Source organism: Melanostigma gelatinosum (assembly GCF_949748355.1).
Source record: "Melanostigma gelatinosum genome assembly, chromosome: 2".
Classification (NCBI taxonomy): Eukaryota; Metazoa; Chordata; class Actinopteri; order Perciformes; family Zoarcidae; genus Melanostigma; species Melanostigma gelatinosum.
Window position 1 is genome coordinate 33,719,221 of NC_136635.1, and position 19,938 is coordinate 33,739,158.

The 19,938-nt window shown below is 45.3% G+C and overlaps 1 protein-coding gene across 1 annotated transcript; it reads right to left on the reverse strand.

The window, feature by feature from the left end:
• Nucleotides 1-13,592: 13,592 nt before the first annotated feature.
• On the reverse strand, nucleotides 13,593-14,519 carry LOC306788181 (forkhead box protein B1-like; the record flags this gene model as incomplete). Its single annotated transcript, XM_079283581.1, has 1 exon — nucleotides 13,593-14,519. One exon carries the CDS (start codon nucleotides 14,517-14,519, stop codon nucleotides 13,593-13,595), a length of 927 nt encoding a protein of 308 aa, XP_079139707.1.
• Nucleotides 14,520-19,938: the final 5,419 nt, after the last annotated feature.

Here is a 19,938-nt window from a genome sequence, read left to right on the forward strand (position 1 = left end):
GGTAGTTTATTTTGTCCAAACAAAACATTTGTCCCACTTGTAGAAGAAAGTGATTGAATCGTCCTTTGTGTTGAGCTGACTGGCTGTGAGCAAATACGTCTGGAAGTGCACTGTTAGTTTTACCGGTTTTAACTGTGAAAAAAAACACTTAACTGCAGAGCAGTGAGAGCAGAGAGGCCGCCAGAGATTTCTCTTCTGACACCGAGAGACCAACTTCCATTCGACACGATGAAACCAGTGAATTAATATCGGTTTATTGATGGAAGAGGAGATTTTACTGAGGACCACTTCACTTCTTTTATCTCTTCTTCCATCCTCATGAGCCCCAGAGTCAGACATGTTTAGCCGTCTGCTCTTTGCATCCAGATTTAGCTGCTAAACAGAACCATTAGCCAGTGGCGGCTGGTCAACAGAGGGCGCTGCCCCACCTTGAGCCACAAGAAATAAAACAAAATAATTCATAATGATAATAATAAACTCTACAAAATGTCAATATTTGTGTTTTTGAAATATGGAATCACCCAGTAATATGTGTAAAATATGATATCTGCGGTAAATATATGCTTTTCCTGCACGTCCTCTCCGCCTCAGCAGCTCTGGGGCACTGGAGAAACTGCCCAAAAGAGGCGGGTCTATAAAGCAGTTTAGCCAATTGCTGATTGAAGATATAAATGTGTGACATACAATTTAGCCAATCAGCGCCCTCAAATAGATTCAGCTTGGGGCCCCAAACTGCGCATTCCCGTCCGGACTAGTCTCTACAGGCGAGCGCGAGCACTCCTCCTCCAAGACCCGTTTGAGAGGAGAACTTTGAGGAGATTCTGCAGCCAAAGAGCTGATATCAGATCAGCCTGACCTCACAATCAGACAGCAGACTCGCGGGAAAGGGAAGCAGTACATGAAGCTTCTGTACTAGCTGAACACCAGACAGGTTAGCTAGCTGCATGACGTCATGCTAATCATTTATTTAGCTTTTTAAAACAACGGGGACGGATCCAGCACCGACAGTTACAGGAGTGAGAGACATGAAGCACCTGCTGAGACATGATATATAGTTATAAATACATCATTATATATATGTGTGTCTGTTATATTATAGTGAATATTATTATATGTTATATATTATTATATGATATATATTATTATATGATGTAAATTATTATATTATACTGAATATTATTGTATGACATATATATAATATTATATTATACTGCATTGCCTGTGAGGGACTTAAATAAGATGTCCTGACGTGTTTATCAAAGTGTTATTTACTGCTTTTTTCATGTTGGAATAAATGTTAAATATTTAACTGCAAAGTAGTAATGCGTGTTTGATACCTTAATTGTTTTGCATTAAATCATACTGGGATGTTTGCTGACATTGATTGGATGTGGCTCAGCCCTACCTAGAAAATTATCCACCAGCTCCAGTGACATTAGCTAACCGGAAGTGTAACGTGTGAAGTGCTGACTGTCCACTATGGGGACGTTACACTTTGGTCCATGTGTCGTAGTCTGTACTAACATCTTCTCAAAGTGGAGGCTCCATTGGTCGTCTCATGTGAGGACGATCACCAGAAAATTATCAGAAAATTATTAGAAAATTATCAGCAAACACAGAATCCAGCTGAGGCTGATGGGAATAGCATTAGTTCTGCAGGTATCTGGTCACAACCCAAAGTATTGCACGCATGGATGGCGCTAGATGAAAAGTAAAAGTTATTACGATTCATCCCGAGAGGAGCACGAATAACCAACCACGTCATCATAATCCATCCAATAGCTGTTGAGACATTTCAGTCAAAACAGGATGAATCTCATGGTTCCATGTGAACTCAGAGAACCTTGATGAATAAAGTAAACACATCACTGAAGTACAGCATGCCTCTGGTCAGCAGCCATTTCGTCAGCATCGACAACTTGCAACCAGAGCACGGTGATGTTCAAGAGTTAAAACAGGTTTGTTTTAATCACATGTTCAAAATGACAAAGCAATTAAAAAGCTACTAACACCATTAACAACCAAAACTCTGACAATTAAAAGAGTCACACAAGTGTATTAAGAGGAATCAGTTGTGAATGAGCTCTTAAGAGAAACACAATGGCCTCTGTTATCCGCTCTGCCTTTCAGGCTTCAGGACCTCAAACCACCGGAGGAGTCCTTTTGTCCACTATCAAACCACCAACACACCGGCCCCACCATCAAACTCCCAACACACCGTCCCCACCAACAAACCCCCAACACACCGTCCCCACCAACAAACCCCCAACACACCATCCCCACCAACAAACCCCCAACACACCATCCCCACCAACAAACCCCCAACCCTCCATACCCACCAACAAACCCCCAATACACCGTCCCCACAAACAAACCCCCAACCCACTGTCCCCACCAACAAGCCCCCAACCCTACGTACCCACCAACAAACCCCCAATACGCTGTCTCCAACAAACCCCCAATACCCCATCCCCACCAATAAACCCCCAACACACCATCCCCACCATCAAGCTCCCAATACGCTGTCCCCAACAAACCCCAATAAACAGTCCCCACCAACAAACCCCAATCACACCGTCCACACTAACAAACCCCCACCCCACTGTCCCCACAAACAAACCCCCAATACGCTGTCCCCAACAAACCCCAATACACCGTCCCCACCAACAAACCCCAAACACACCGTCCACACTAACAAACCCCCAACACACCGTCTCCACCAACAAACCCCCACCCCACTGTCCCTACTAACAAACCCCCAATACACCATCCCCACCAACAAATCCCCAATACACTGTCCCCAACAAACCCCAATACACCGTCCCCACCAACAAACCCCAAACACACCGTCCACACTAACAAACCCCCAACACACCGTCTCCACCAACAAACCCCCACCCCACTGTCCCTACTAACAAACCCCCAATACACCATCCCCACCAACAAATCCCCAATACACTGTCCCCAACAAACCCCAATACACCGTCCCCACCAACAAACCCCAAACACACCGTCCACACTAACAAACCCCCAACACACCGTCTCCACCAACAAACCCCCACCCCACTGTCCCCACCAACAAACCCCCAATACGCTGTCCCCAACTAACCCCAATACACCGTCCCCACCAACAAACATGTTTTCAACATATACCCCTCTAGTGTTTTCAACATGTACACCCTTCTAGTGTTTTTAATGTGTACCCCTTTAGTGTTTTTAACGTGCACCCCTCTAGTGTTTTCAACATGTACCCCTCTAGTGTTTTAACGTGTCCATATACACTTGTTAAAAGCATACTGTCCTTTCAAAAAACACGAGACTAATTTAAGAAAATAAACGTGACAAAATAATTCAACGTGCTTATAATGACAACCCGACCTGTTAACTGCCACTTGATGCATTATAGTAGCACACTTGTCCAAGGAGCTGATCCTGATCCATTTTTTGGAAAGGAACCACTGAGAGTCACAGGTAAGTTTAACCAAGCATTGTAATTATTTTCCAAACAAAGCAAATTAATTTCATACAAAAATAAATAAAGTTCATAAGTTCCAGTTCAGTTCATTCCTCATAAAGTTCATTGAGGTCTTTGAGTTCGATCCTACCACCGCACTTGTGAAAAGGAAGGGGAATCGGGGTCCAACAAAAACTCCATCCTGTAGCTCGCCATCCAAACTTTTACAGGTGCTCCGAATGATCCGGAACCCTGATTCACAAAAAACCTGACCTAAAAAAAAAGGTCATAATGAATGAACATGGACCTTTAAAGGATAAATAAAAATATTTCTCATGTTGTACATCACTTTAAGACATGTCACTTTGACTCATTTACAGTGTTTTTAGTTTTAATAACTGCACAGAATTAATCGCTCAAAATAAAAGAAACAACCCAAAATAATTACAGGGCTAAAATAAAAAACCCTACACAATCAAATAATACTTTATTCAACCCAGCTATGCTAACCGCTAAGCTAGCAGGAGCTAGCTAAATGCTAGGCCAGCTGGAAATTAAATTCATTCTTCTTACTACTCACCGCTGACTGCAGAATTAGTTTGAGAAACACACGGTGTAGTTACGACGCAGAACGTTCAGTCGCTGCTTTTCAGTTGCTGTCCGGTGGAACCGAATGTAAACAGGAAGCGACCTGTCTAACCTGGATATTTATGGCAGCACGCAGTCCGCGATTGGCTACGTAATTTGCGTTTCAATAATTATTATTAGACAGTATCTCGATCAGAGGGTCACACTGGACTGAGTACTGTGTTTTGTGTTCCACAATGCAAATGTTACCTTTAGTAGTTTGTAATGTGTCTGTTCAGAACATGATGCTTTATGTTTGTCAAACTGTCAAAATATGAGTTCATACACTTTGTAGAATATTGCTGTGATTTCTGTGTCTTTCTCTTCTGAAGGAGAACTAAAAAACACAAAAGTCACACAATAACAAACAAGGAGTCCAGTGGCTTTGAAGAGAGCAGCTTCAGTTCACTGTTCTAGTTCACTCGTGGTTTGTGCAGAAACTGATTTCACAGCTTGGGTTCCCCAGAGTCTGAAGATTGGAAGCAGGAGGAAACCAAACTCCATCAGAACACAAGTCCAAAGCTAGTCTGACTTACATGTTGCGACTCGTTTCTTCACCATTCAGAGGAACAGAGACATCCAAACCAAACATTGTAGTTTGAAGAGTTAGCATTCCCTTGAGCTAAGCTAAGCTAAGATAAACTCTGTCTCTGTGTGGAGCCTCGGAGCCGTCAGGCAGATCACCAAGAACACAATCTGTCGCTGTGCCGACCGGCTGCCAGCGTCTGAATAAATCATCCGTCTCAGCTAGAGGTGAATCTGTTTGATTTCAAGTGTGACCCAAATAACAAGGCCTTCCTCTGTGTGTGTGTGTGGGTGTGTGTGTGTGTGTGCGTGTGTGTGTGTGTGCGTGTGTGTGTGTGTGTGTGTGTGCGTGTGTGTGTGCGTGTGTGTGAGTGTGTGTGTGTGTGTGGGTGTAGGTGTGCGTGTGTGTGTGGTGTGTGTGTGTGCGTGTGTGGGTGTAGGTGTGTGTATGTGTGCGTGTGTGCGTGTAGGTGTGTGTGGTGTGTGTGCGTGTAGGTGTGTGTGGTGTGTGTGTGTGTAGGTGTGTGTGTGTCTGTGTGCGTGTGTGTGTGTAGGTATGTGTGTGTGTGTGTGTGTAGGTGTGGGTGTGGGTGTGTGTAGGTGTGTGTGTGTGTGTGTGTGTGTGTGTGTGTGTGTGTGTAGGTGTGGGTGTGTGTGTGTGTAGGTGTGCGTGTGTGTGTGTGTGTATAAACCTGTATTTCTGAATGGGTCAGCACATTAAGCTAAGTGTTTTTGTTTTGGACACATATATATATATTGAGTATTGTAATCAGTTATTTTCCTGTTACAGAAATCAATTATTAACACTTTTAGCTTCCAAATAATTTTCTTCTGTCACAAAGGAAAACACGACTTTACGTTCTCACTCCCGACTAGTCAACAGTTGGTCAGTGTCCTTCGGCCTCAGAGATATAATACCACTAATACTACTACTAATAATAATAATAATGATGATGATGATGATGATGATGATGATGATATAATAATAATACTCATAATAGTAGTATTATTAATAATAATAACTCCCTCCATCAGTGGACATTTGGTCACCAGAGATATCCGATACCGAGGAGCTTTGACCAAGGGTTGGAGTTTGAGAAGTCGGGGGGGCGATGTGACCCTCTCTGTTTATTACTTTGTTTATTATGATGCGTATTAGCTGAGGGGGGGGGGGGGAGTGAAGCTGCTGAGCGCAGCAGGAGGTGGGGGTGCTTTTATTGTCAATGAATTAGTGTCGTTTTCTTTTCACACACACTAACTAACCTCTAAATGGTTTGTGGCAGGCAGCTCCACCCTCCCATCATGCACCTGTGCATGATGGGAGGGGGAGGAGAGGGGAGGAGAGGGGAGGAGAAGGGAGGAGAGGGGAGGATATGAGAGAGGGGAGGGGAGGAGAAGGGAGGAGAGGGGAGGATATGAGAGAGGGGAGGGGAGGAGAAGGGAGGAGAGGGGAGGAGAAGGGGGAGAGGGGAGGAGAAGGGAGGGGAGGAGAAGGGGGGAGAGGGGAGGAGAGGGGAGGAGAGGGGAGGAGAGGGGAGGATATGAGAGAGGGGAGGAGAGGGGAGGAGAGGGGGGGGGAGGGGAGGAGAAGGGAGGAGAGGGGAGGAGAAGGGGGGAGGGGAGGAGAAGGGAGGATAGGGGAGGAGAAGGGGGAGAAGGGAGGAGAGGGGAGGAGAGGGGAGGAGAGGGGGGAGAGGGGAGGAGAAGGGAGGAGAGGGGAGGAGAAGGGGGGAGGGGAGGAGAGGGGAGGATATGAGAGAGGGGAGGAGAAGGGAGGAGAGGGGGGAGAGGGGAGGAGAAGGGAGGAGAGGGGAGGAGAGGGGGGAGAGGGGAGGAGAAGGGAGGAGAGGGGAGGAGAAGGGAGGAGAGGGGGGGAGAGGGGAGGAGAAGGGAGGAGAAGGGAGGAGAGGGGAGGAGAAGGGAGGAGAGGGGAGGATATGAGAGAGGGGAGGAGAGGGGAGGAGAGGGGGGGAGAGGGGAGGAGAAGGGAGGAGAGGGGAGGAGAAGGGGGGAGGGGAGGAGAAGGGAGGAGAGGGGAGGAGAAGGGGGAGAAGGGAGGAGAGGGGAGGAGAAGGGAGGAGAGGGGAGGAGAAGGGGGAGGGGAGGAGAGGGGAGGATATGAGAGAGGGGAGGAGAAGGGAGGAGAGGGGAGGAGAAGGGAGGAGAGGGGAGGAGAGGGGGGAGAGGGGAGGAGAAGGGAGGAGAGGGGAGGAGAAGGGAGGAGAGGGGGGGAGAGGGGAGGAGAAGGGAGGAGAGGGGGGAGAAGGGAGGAGAAGGGAGGAGAGGGGGGGAGAGGGGAGGAGAAGGGAGGAGAAGGGAGGAGAGGGGAGGAGAAGGGAGGAGAAGGGAGGAGAGGGGGGGAGAGGGGAGGAGAGGGGAGGAGAGGGGAGGAGAGGGGAGGAGAGGCGTCAGCTGCAGCTCACTTTAGCCATCAGTAGGTTGAACTGTTCCAGTTGAACTGATGAATTGATCATCAGAACTGAATGAGAACCGAAAAAGTTCAATCTGAGATGAACTGGTGAACTGGTGAACTGATGAACTGATGAATTGATGACTCTGTTCAATACCTGCTCGGGTACTCTGTTATCTACTTGTTCAGGTGCTCTGTTCACGTCTAACATGGCAAAGCACCTTAACGACAGACACCCCGAACTTTTCAGAGAGTTCAAAGAACGACGGGTAAGCAAATGTGATGATAAACATGAACACCCCCAAGCTCACCCATACACAGCTAACACGAGTAGCCTTAGCCTAGTTAGACAACAAGCCGATATGATCATGAGGTCACAATGCACATAAACGTGCACTAAATGAAACACAATTCATGCAAAATGGCTCCATGCTGGTGGATCTTCAGCTAATTATTAAAATTTTTAGTTAAGGAAAAATAATTATTCCATCAATTAAGATAAAATATGAAGTGAAAATATCAAACTCACTATGCAGTAAATGAAGCATTGTTTACCCCCCCCCCCCCCCCCCACTCCCACAGACAGTCAGACAGATGCCAGCAGAGCAGCAGCTATCATGGCACCATGTGTTCATTAATATCTTGCTGTAGGCTAATACTAATATTAATGCCATTTGTTAAGTGTTCAAAAAGCTGGGCAGGAACAAGCTGGTAAAAAAGGGAACCGTACAGATGTTTTATTGATTACTAGTAGAGATAAATATACCAGTATCGTATTTGTGGTATTGTATCGAATTCTGGTATCGTATCGTATCGGGTGTCGTGATACTTATGGCAGGTATCGTATCGAAGTCATCATTTTGGTATTGTGACAACCCTACTCTCACACGAGCAAAAGTCGCTCGCGAAACTTAAACCCGCTCGCTCGCGAGTCTTTTATCCGCTCGCTCAAAGTAGTCGTGAAGCTTCTTAACATTGTGGCTGTTTGACAACAACAAACCATGATGTCATATTGTAGCTTTAGTCAAGTGGAACTGGACGAGACATGATTGTGGTCTGAAACCTCCCAAACACAATTAAAGTCAAATATCAGGTGGATGTTTCTCTGAGCTGTAATTCATCATGAGTCTCTCGCTGCCGCTTGTGTTCGTTAATTAAAGTCTTCATGGAGAGGCGTGACAGCGAGGTGTCCTCTCAACAAAACCCTAATTAACAAAGTGTTTGTTCCCTGTGGAGAGACATCACAGTGAGGAGAACAAGAAGCAGAGAAGAAGAAGAACGTGATGATGATGACACGCCCCCTCCAGCCAGACGCACATGTGTTATTTACACTGATGAATGAATTCATTACATGATGAAACGTTGTGAAACGATATGAAGATTTTTAAAGTCTTCAATAAGAGACGAAAAGACGAGCGTCAGAAATTTAAAACTAGTGACCTGTCTTCATTGGAATTGATGTGAAATATATACATCTGTGTATTATTACCTTCAAAGCTGCTGTGATCAAAATCATGAATTAAACAATGGTTCAAATTATATAATTATGTGAGTAATGTTTTCTCAGAGTCTCTGCAGCTCATTTTAGCCTCTTTTTGGCAAGTTTTCGTTTTCTGGCACATTTCCTGTCTGGTTCAGTCAGTTTGTTTGTTTTCATCAAACACGCTTTTATAGCCACTGTTCACTACCTGTTCAGGTACTCTGTTCACTACCTGTTCAGGTACTCTGTTCTCTACCTGTTCGGGTACTCTGTTCTCTACCTGTTCGGGTACTCTGTTCACTACCTGTTCAGGTACTCTGTTCTCTACCTGTTCGGGTACTCTGTTCTCTACCTGTTCAGGTACTCTGTTCTCTACCTGTTCAGGTACTCTGTTCACTACCTGTTCGGGTACTCTGTTCACTACCTGTTCAGGTACTCTGTTCACTACCTGTTCGGGTACTCTGTACTCTACCTGTTCAGGTACTCTGTTCACTACCTGTTCGGGTACTCTGTTCACTACCTGTTCGGGTACTCTGTTCACTACCTGTTCGGGTACTCTGTTCAGGTACTCTGTTCACTACCTGTTCGGGTACTCTGTTCTCTACCTGTTCGGGTACTCTGTTCACTACCTGTTCGGGTACTCTGTTCTCTACCTGCTCAGGTACTCTGTTCACTACCTGCTCAGGTACTCTGTTCTCTACCTGTTCAGGTACTCTGTTCACTACCTGCTCAGGTACTCTGTTCTCTACCTGTTCAGGTACTCTGTTCACTACCTGTTCGGGTACTCTGTTCTCTACCTGTTCAGGTACTCTGTTCACTACCTGCTCAGGTACTCTGTTCTCTACCTGTTCAGGTACTCTGTTCACTACCTGTTCGGGTACTCTGTTCACTACCTGTTCAGGTACTCTGTTCACTACCTGCTCAGGTACTCTGTTCTCTACCTGCTCAGGTACTCTGTTCACTACCTGTTCGGGTACTCTGTTCTCTACCTGCTCAGGTACTCTGTTCACTACCTGTTCGGGTACTCTGTTCACTACCTGTTCAGGTACTCTGTTCTCTACCTGTTCAGGTACTCTGTTCACTACCTGTTCGGGTACTCTGTTCACTACCTGCTCAGGTACTCTGTTCTCTACCTGCTCAGGTACTCTGTTCACTACCTGCTCAGGTACTCTGTTCTCTACCTGTTCAGGTACTCTGTTCACTACCTGTTCGGGTACTCTGTTCACTACCTGTTCAGGTACTCTGTTCACTACCTGTTCGGGTACTCTGTACTCTACCTGTTCAGGTACTCTGTTCACTACCTGTTCGGGTACTCTGTTCACTACCTGTTCGGGTACTCTGTTCACTACCTGTTCGGGTACTCTGTTCACTACTCTGTTCGGGTACTCTGTTCACTACCTGTTCGGGTACTCTGTTCTCTACCTGTTCGGGTACTCTGTTCTCTACCTGCTCAGGTACTCTGTTCACTACCTGCTCAGGTACTCTGTTCACTACCTGTTCACTACTCTGTTCGGGTACTCTGTTCTCTACCTGCTCAGGTACTCTGTTCACTACCTGTTCACTACTCTGTTCAGGTACTCTGTTCTCTACCTCTTCAGGTACTCTGTTCGCTACCTGTTCGGGTACTCTGTTCGCTACCTGTTCGGTTACTCTGTTCTCTACCTGTTCGGGTACTCTGTTCACTACCTGTTCGGGTACTCTGTTCTCTACCTGTTCAGGTACTCTGTTCTCTACCTGCTCAGGTACTCATGTACAGGTAGAGACTAGCTTGTGAACTTAGTGAAGTATTCTGCAGCTGAAGAGACAGATCTTTCTCTCAGAGGTGGTGGAGACCAAAGAAAGAGCTGGAAGAGAGAGAATATTGGACCTATATTCTCCAGATGACACAAAGACTAAATTTATCAAATGTGATGATATGTCGTTGTTGTGTTGACTTCTTGTTTATACTGAGTCAGTTACTTCATCTCCATAAATATATCACTACCTTTAGACCCTCGATGTGGATAAAGAAACACATTGTGTTACGGCTGTAGGACAGTAAACAGACGGATATCGACGACTTATTTGAAATATGAATAGAAACTACAATTAGATTCTGTGATTCAAGTCAACACAGACCGAGTCAAAAGCTGTAAGGGGTCGAGACCTTTGAGTCTTTCAGAAATCTGTACTAAAGATAACTAACAGGTTCATTCATTCACCGCCAACACTGTGTCCTGCTTTGGCAACACCCCGACCCCATACTGGTACATCTAAAAAAGAAATACATTCGGAAACATATTTCACCGGTTTAATTATAAATATCCACCAAGTTTGGTGATGTTTTGGACAAACTGTCACTGATTCTGCCCAAATGTGCGAAAATAACTCAAAATAGTTTTACACCAGTGGTTCACCGTTTTCATGAAACATATCTTGAGAGTTTTGTGATGATTGGAGCAACAACAGCTGACTTATACTGAAGTATTACATGAATATATCTTGGAAGTATTGTGATGATTGGCACAATGTTAACGATGTATTCCGGCAGACGTTATGGTCCGGGAGGTTTTTTGTACAACAGAGCCGGATGTCTCAACCTAGTTTCGTGTGAATCAGATGAGCTGCGTAGAGTTATGACCTCTCAAAGTTCTACATGTTCTACATGTTTAATCATACCGGTTGAGCAGCATTTACAGAGCTGAGAATGAGTCGATGATCCACCACCTCACGGGAATTTACACCATAAGTTCAGAAGGAGGAGAAAAAACGAGCAGAAAAACAAAGATGAGAAAAACCAGAAACACAAGAGGTCAGACTTCATAGAGGTTTGAAGGATTAAAGTCTTCATCAGCTCCTCATCATCAGTTATTCCTCCTCCTTGTACTTTACAATACTTCAGTCTACTTCTTCTCTGAGCAGGAATGTCAATAACAGCAGGCGACCGTTTTCCTCTTTCAATGTCATTTGTTTTGTTTGTGTGTGGTCACAAAGCCGGGGGGGGGGGGTACAAAGTGACGTTTTTACGGTGACGGTCGGCGTCGCTTGGCAACAAACTCAAAGACCTTTAAGCATTGACAACACACAATTGTGTTTGGTACCAGAGGAGTGTTACAGTGTGACCCTCACGGGTCAGACGTTGATGACACACACACACACTCACACTCACTCACACACTCACTCACTCACACACTCACACACTCACTCACTCACACTCACACGCTCACACTCACTGACTCACTCACACTCACTGACTCACTCACTCACTCACTCACTCACTCACACGCTCACACTCACTCACACTCACTCACTCACTCACACTCACTCACTCACTCACTCACACTCACTGACTCACTCACTCACTCACTCACTCACTCACTCACACGCTCACACTCACTCACACTCACTGACTCACTCACTCACACACTCACTCACTCACACTCACACATTCACACTCACTCAGACACACACTCACTCACACACTCACTCACTCACTCACACACACACTCACTCACACACTCACTCACTCACACACTCACTCATTCACTCACTCACACATTCACACTCACTCACACATTCACTCACTCACTCACTCACTCACTCACTCACACTCACACATTCACACACATTCACACGCTCACTCACTCACACATTAAAATCCACAAATTCACAGAAGTTTAAGAAACTTCAGATCAGATTTCTACACGTGGACATAATCAATAAACATGATTCAGTGTAATCGATCAATCAACGGAACTCATGTTTTTGTGGTTTTCTTTCATTCATATTATTACTTTTTAATCTGTCTTTTTTTTCTCATTAAATTAGAAAAACCTGAACCAAGATTACATTACATTACATTACAGTCATGTAGCAGACGCCTTTATCCACAGAGACTTACAATCAGTGTACTCAACATCGGGCAGAGAACTACTAGTCACCAGAAGTTATAAGTGCATCTCCTTCAAACAAGCAGCCTAAACCAGCGCCAACGTACAGTGCAGAAACAAACGAATGCAATAAGTGCCACAAACTAATATGAATACAATCAGTGCAATAAGCTAGATGTGAAGATATAAGAACATGAACCACAATGTTACATCCTCTCTTCACCTGAAAATATGAATCTCATGATGAACCTAAAATAAACATATTATCTGCAGCTGTCAGTCTCAGAATGTTACTCTGTGTGTGTGTGTGTGTGTGTGTGTGTGTGTGTGTGTGTGTGTGTGTGTGTGTGTGTGTGTAGGTGTGTGTGTGTGTGTGTGTGTGTGTGCGTGCGTGGTGTGTGTGTGTGTTTGTGTGTGTGTGTGAATAACAGGCCTCTTCACTGCTTTTCATGTATTTTTCCCAGGAAGGTTTTTTTCATGATCTGGATTAGCAGACAATGCGCAGGGAATAAAAGCCCGTTGTTCATGTTCATGCTTTAAGCCTTCAGCCAAAAATAACAGGTCACAAACAGAAATATTGTGAGTCTTCAGACAGAAGGAGCATGCAGCAAACACACCATGAAACCAACTGTCAGCTCATAGAAAACATCCACTTCATTCTTTAGAAAGTGCTTCAGTCAAACATCTGCACTTTTCTGTTTAAATAAGCAGCTCTGACATAAATATATGATTTCAAGTCTTATTTCTCTTCTCCTCTGATTGTTCATATTGATTATTTAAAAAAAAAAGAATCTTTCGAAAAAAGACTTTGTTATCCGAATATTTTCACTTTTCTTTCAGACTTTAATCTTTTTGTTTTTTATTAATAATTGCTGAACACTTTTGGAGAAGAAGGAATTTCCTTTTGGTTGAACTTTTGTCTCAAAGAATCATTAATCTGAGAGTTTTCTTTCACTTTGAGAAGAAAAGGCTGCAAACACAAAAGATCCGGAATAATTTGTCACGACACGAACACGACCGGTAACCGGGAGTCACGTGGACCGAAACCAGTCCACCAAATCAAACGTTTACTGGAGGTTAGAGGCCAACCTGCTGTTTCTTCACATGTTCAGGCTGGAGGCTGTGAAGGATGAAAAATATCCTAATAATTAACGAACATCCTCACGTTTGTCCCGGAGATGAAACGCTGTTTGTCATTTCTCTTTCAAAGAGTCAATCAGATCTCCGTCAGTGCACCGCCACCGCGGACTGCAGCGCCGTGGAGGCCGAGGACGACAGCGCCTCTCCGGGCGCCACCGGGCTGCTCTGTCCGGTGGCTGTCTGCGGGGACGTGGGGCTCAGAGACTGGGGAGAGTTCGCCAGGAAAGCCGGGATGTGTGTGGGCATCGAGGTGGGCGTGGGTTTGATGGGCACCGGGAAGGCGGGCAGAGTCTGTCCGCCGTGACAGATGGACTTGAGCGGCATGCCGTAGGCCGAGTAGTCGCTGGCCATGGAGATTGGAGCTGCGGTGTCTATCATCCCGGAGCCGTACATGTGCGGCCAAGCCGGGGTCAGTTGGTTGTGGAGCGGGTACCCGCTGGTGGAGAAGGCCGTCAGTCCGCCGGGGATCTTGTACTCTCTGGCAATGATGTTCTCGATGGCGAACGGGTGTTTGAAGCTGGACGGCTGCGTCACGGAGCTCAGGTTGTATCCGCCCGACATCTGCGGGAGGTGCGCGGCAGCGTGCAGCGCGCTGAGTCGCAGCTTGGCCTGCTGCTGCAGGTAGTGGGTGGTGTCCTGCGGCTTGCTGGGAGCCAGCGGGTCCGTGACCAACATGCCGCCCACTTTAAAGCGCTTCCTGCGCCGCAGAAAACTTCCGTTCTCAAACATGTCACCGCAGCTCGGGTGCAGAGCCCAAAAACTGCCCTTCCCGGGCTGGTCCGGTCTGCGAGGGATCTTGATGAAGCAGTCGTTGAAGGAGAGGTTGTGCCGCAGGGAGTTCTGCCACCGCTGCGTGTTCTCCCGGTAGTACGGGAACCGGTCCATGATGAACTTGTAAATGTCACTGAGAGGGAGCATCTTCTCCGGGCAGCTCTGGATGGCCATGGCCGTGAGGGAGATGTAGGAGTACGGAGGCTTCTGGTCGCTGTACGTGTTCCTCCCCGGGCGAGGCATCGTTCACTGAAACCAGTTCAGTCTCCGTCTGTAGAGAGCAGAAAATACTTTTTACTAACTTTGTCCAAACAGTTCCAACTATTGAAAACACCGTTACGCACGAAAATAATTGTATTTGGCACGCATGGTCCCGTCTTTTACGCACTCAGCTGGAGTCGCAACTCCGCCTTGAAGTTGAGGAAAAGTTGAAGAAGCTGGTTCCTCCTCTGATTCCTGTTGCCCGCTGCGGGTCCCCTCTTCATGCCCCGCTGCTGAGCTGCGCTAAGCGGCTGCTGCTGCCTCCTCCATGTCCTCTCCCGGTCTGTCCCGTCTGCCGGCTGGACGGCGGTGACATGAGCAGAAAGACCCCCGGAGAGGTGCTTCATTAATGGGCAACTTCTTTACCATCACATGATCACAGCCAGGAGGGGGGAGGGGGGGGGGGGGGGCGTGGGCACGATGTGGTTTCATTTACACCTATATTTACATGCACGCGCTGTGCCAAAACAAGTCACTTTGAAGCCGCGGCGACAAAAAGAGCTCAGCCGAGCAAAGAAGCTGCATCTCGGGGATGTTTGTGTCGGAGCGGTCTGTGGAGGTATGTTGGTGTGTTTAGCAACATTTTGACGCACAGTGTGTGTGTGTGTGTGTGTGTGTGTGTGTGTGTGTGTGTGTGCGCGCGCGTGTGTGTGTGTGTGTTTGTGGACTGAGGAGCGCGTGGGGGCCTCTCACCAATTTACATTGACAAATAGATCCGCTGAGAGCTGCTGTTTGAGCGGCTTTAAGACACTTTGCTTTGTTTCTGTTTCATCTCGTTTGTCTGTTTCGTTTTTTCAGCTCCGACCTGAAGCTGAAAAATGATCCTTAAGATGAAGAATAATTTAAAAACACATGTGAACGCATGGATTATCTCATCATTCACTTTCTTAAGTTCTTTTTATTTCGGCTGAATTGATCCAAACTGAATTTCTTTTTTTTATTCCACTGAATAAAACCTATAATTCTGTTAAACTCTTCTTCTTCACTTTGATTGTTGTAAGAAATATTTTAAGGCTTTTCATTTGACGTCACACTGACATTAAATGATGAACGCATGAAGACATTTAAATGAACTTGTTTTACATTTAATGAAACGTCTCGTTTGTCTCTCAAAGATTTAAATCATTCATGATGAAATCATAAGAGAACGTTTTATTTCAACACCTTTTATTCGTTTATTTTATTTTTAGGTTGTTTCGGGTTTATTATAATTATAATTACAATTATAACAATTTACAATTTATATCAGAAAAAGTTAGAATCATAGCTGTTAAATGAAACTGCATTTTAATCAGAGCGACAGTTTGAAGTCGAGTTCTTTCGGTTATTATTGTTTTCTGTTTCAAAATATTATATTTGACAATTTCCGTAACCACAAGTCCGCACACACGCATGCGGGAGGTTGGTCAACGAGACTGTCATAAGTAATAATTCTAATGCTACTAATACTGCTTTAATAATAATAATAATAATAACAAAACAGCAATAATAATATGAATTATAATCATTTATTCTTATTATAAATCAAAGCATAAAGCATGGACATTAGTTATTGCTATCCTAACTAGCACTATTATAATTAGTATCACACAATAATAAATAGCATCTCATAATGTCTAATAATTTCATTTTCTGTGAGAGTTAATTTTTGTCTGATTGTAGAGACGAACAAATGAATCAATAAAACAGTTAAGAGTTAGACATGAAATAAAAGCATCTGATAATATTTATGTTTATTTATTAAATAAATGACAGTTTGGGTGTTAGAGGATCTGAAGGTTTTAATATTCCCAGAGGACGGATGTCTGACCTCTGACCTGTCAGCAGCTGATGATCTGCGCGTTCAGGATGCGGAGACGGTGCGGGGGGGGGGGGGGGGGGGGTAGACACGGTCCGACACCACAGAGACTCTGAACATTATGACAACTAAAATAATGAAATCATTTTATAATAGAATATAGTATATGTTCTATATTAAAAATATATAATATAATAATATTATTATTCAGAAAACCGTTTTGCTTTTATGCATTTTTCTTATTGTTAAAATATAACTTAATTACAAACTAATTACTGCTTTTGTTGTGTTGTTTTTGTCTTTAACTGCACTTCATTTCGTTGTTATTGTAATGTAGACTTTTATGAACAGTGTCAGTTTGAATCATCTGATGTAGATTTAAATAAACAAACAAAACTCTGTCTGATATTTATATATTTACAATTATTTATTGAATGAAATAACAATAATACACATAATTATGTAATCCTTAAAACACAATTGTGAACACTAATATTCTAAATGTATATATGCTTATTTATAATACAATTATAACTAATTTCATGTTAAAGGATCCGGCAGAGTTTAGTTGATTATTCATCTACTTAAAATATTAACAACAAATCAAATAACAATTAGAACAAAATAATATTAGTTATGACGATAATTATTATTATTATGATGTTTATTATTGGTGTAGTTATTATTGTTATTATTATAAACAGGTTGAGAATATTCATTATACTGTCAATTAGTTTACAGGAGGATTTAAATGAGTGTGTTATTATTGTGTGTGTGTGGGTGTGTGCAGAGACTCATCTTCTACAGTCTTTGTTTGAACTCGTCTGATAACTTGACTCTACAGAGAAGATGATGAAGATGATGAAGATAAGTCCGTTATTTCCTTCAGTTCACTTCTGTTTTCATGTTTGTCCCTCAGAGTATTTCTGCTCCACAGATGAGACGCTGCTCAACCTCCTCCTAATATATTATAATGTATATTACATTATATACATATATTATGTATAATATTATACACATATATGGATATAATATTCTACACAATAATTAGACATTATATGTATATTTATATTATATATATGTGTGTTTGATCTGACTGATTTGTTTTCCTAAAACATGATCTTTAAAGATCTGGAAACACTTTCAGTTTGGTGAAGCAGCTGACTGAGAACTACAATAATCCTCAGCTTCAAATGAATGTGTGTGTGTGTGTGTGTGTGTTAAATTGCAGAGTAGCAGCGGTGGCGGAGGTGCTTCAGCACGCACCTCATCATCCCCCGACACTTCAGCTGCACCCCGAGTTTGAAAGGAGGCAGACCACACACACACACAGCGCTGTATTGTTGGAGGCAGACGGAGAGCTGATCAGTTGGAGTTCATCCTCAGGGGACAAAGAAAGTAGCAGATTTCACACACACACAGACGGACAGATGTCAAACACACAGACACAGATGGACAGACTTCACACACACACGGACAGACGTCTCACACACTCACACACGGACAGACTTCACACACACATGGACAGACGTCTCACACACTCACACACGGACAGACTTCACACACATGGACAGACGTCTCACACACACACACACGAACAGACGTCTCACACACAGACGAACAGACGTCTCACACACACACAGACAGACGTCTCACACACAGACGGACAGACGTCTCACACACAGACAAACAGATGTCACACACACACACAGACAGACAGACGTCACACACACAGACAAACAGATGTCACACACACACACACGGACAAATGTCTCACACACACGGACAGACGTCTCACACACACACGGACAGACGTCTCACACACAGACGGACAGACGTCACACACACACACGGACAGACATCACACACACAGACGGACAGACGTCAAACACAGACGGACAGACGTCACACACACACACAGACGGACAGACGTCACACACACATTGACGGACAGATGTCACACACAGACGGACAGACGTCAAACACAGACGGACAGACGTCACACACAGACGGACAGACGTCACACACACACAGACGGACAGACGTCACACACAGACGGACAGACGTCACACACACACAGACGGACAGACGTCAAACACAGACGGACAGATGTCAAACACACAGACACAGATGGACAGACTTCACACACACACGGACAGACGTCTCACACACCCACACATGGACAGACTTCACACACACACGGACAGACGTCTCACACACACACACATGGACAGACTTCACACACACACGGACAGACGTCTCTCACACACACACACATGGACAGACGTCAGACAGACAGATGTCACACACACGGAGAGACGTCTCACACACACACGGACAGACATCACACACACAGACGAACAGACGTCTCACACACACACGGACAGACATCACACACACAGACGAACAGACGTCTCACACACACACGGACAGACGTCTCACACACACACGGACAGATGTCTCACACACACAGACGGACAGACGCCACACACAGACGGACAGACATCACACACACACAGACGGACAGACGTCTCACACACACAGACGGACAGACGTCTCACACACACAGACGGACAGACGTCTCACACACACAGATGGACAGACGTCTCACACACACACAGACGGACAGACGTCTCACACACAGACGGACAGACGTCTCACACACACACAGAGACGGACAGACGTCTCACACACACAGATGGACAGACGTCACACACACAGACGGACAGACGTCTCACACACACAGACGGACAAACGTCTCACACACTCACAGACGTCACACACACACAGACGGACAGACGTCACACACAGACGGACAGACGTCTCACACACAGACGGACAGACGTCTCACACACACAGACGGACAGACGTCACACACACACAGACGGACAGACGTCACACACACAGACAAACAGATGTCACACACACACACACGGACAGACGTCTCACACACAGACAGACAGATGTCACACACACACACGGACAGACGTCACACACACAGACAAACAGATGTCACACACACACACACGGACAGACGTCTCACACACAGACAGACAGATGTCACACACACACACAGACAGACGTCTCACACACAGACGGACAGACGTCTCACACACACAGACGGACAGACGTCTCACACACAGACGGACAGATGTCACACACACACACACACACTGACAGACGTCTCACACACACAGACGGACAGACGTCTCACACACACACAGACGGACAGACGTCTCACACACACACAGACGGACAGACGTCTCACACACACACGGACGGACAGACGTCTCACACACACACAGACGGACAGACGTCTCACACACAGACGGACAGACGTTTCACACACATACAGACAGACGTCACACACAGACGGACAGACGTCTCACACACACACAGACGGACAGACGTCACACACAGACGGACAGACGTCTCACACACAGACGGACAGACGTCTCACACACACACACACCGACAAACGTCTCACACACACACACGGACAGACGTCTCACACACACAGACGGACAGACGTCACACACAGACGGACAGACGTCACACACAGACGGACAGACGTCACACACACAGACAGACAGATGTCTCACA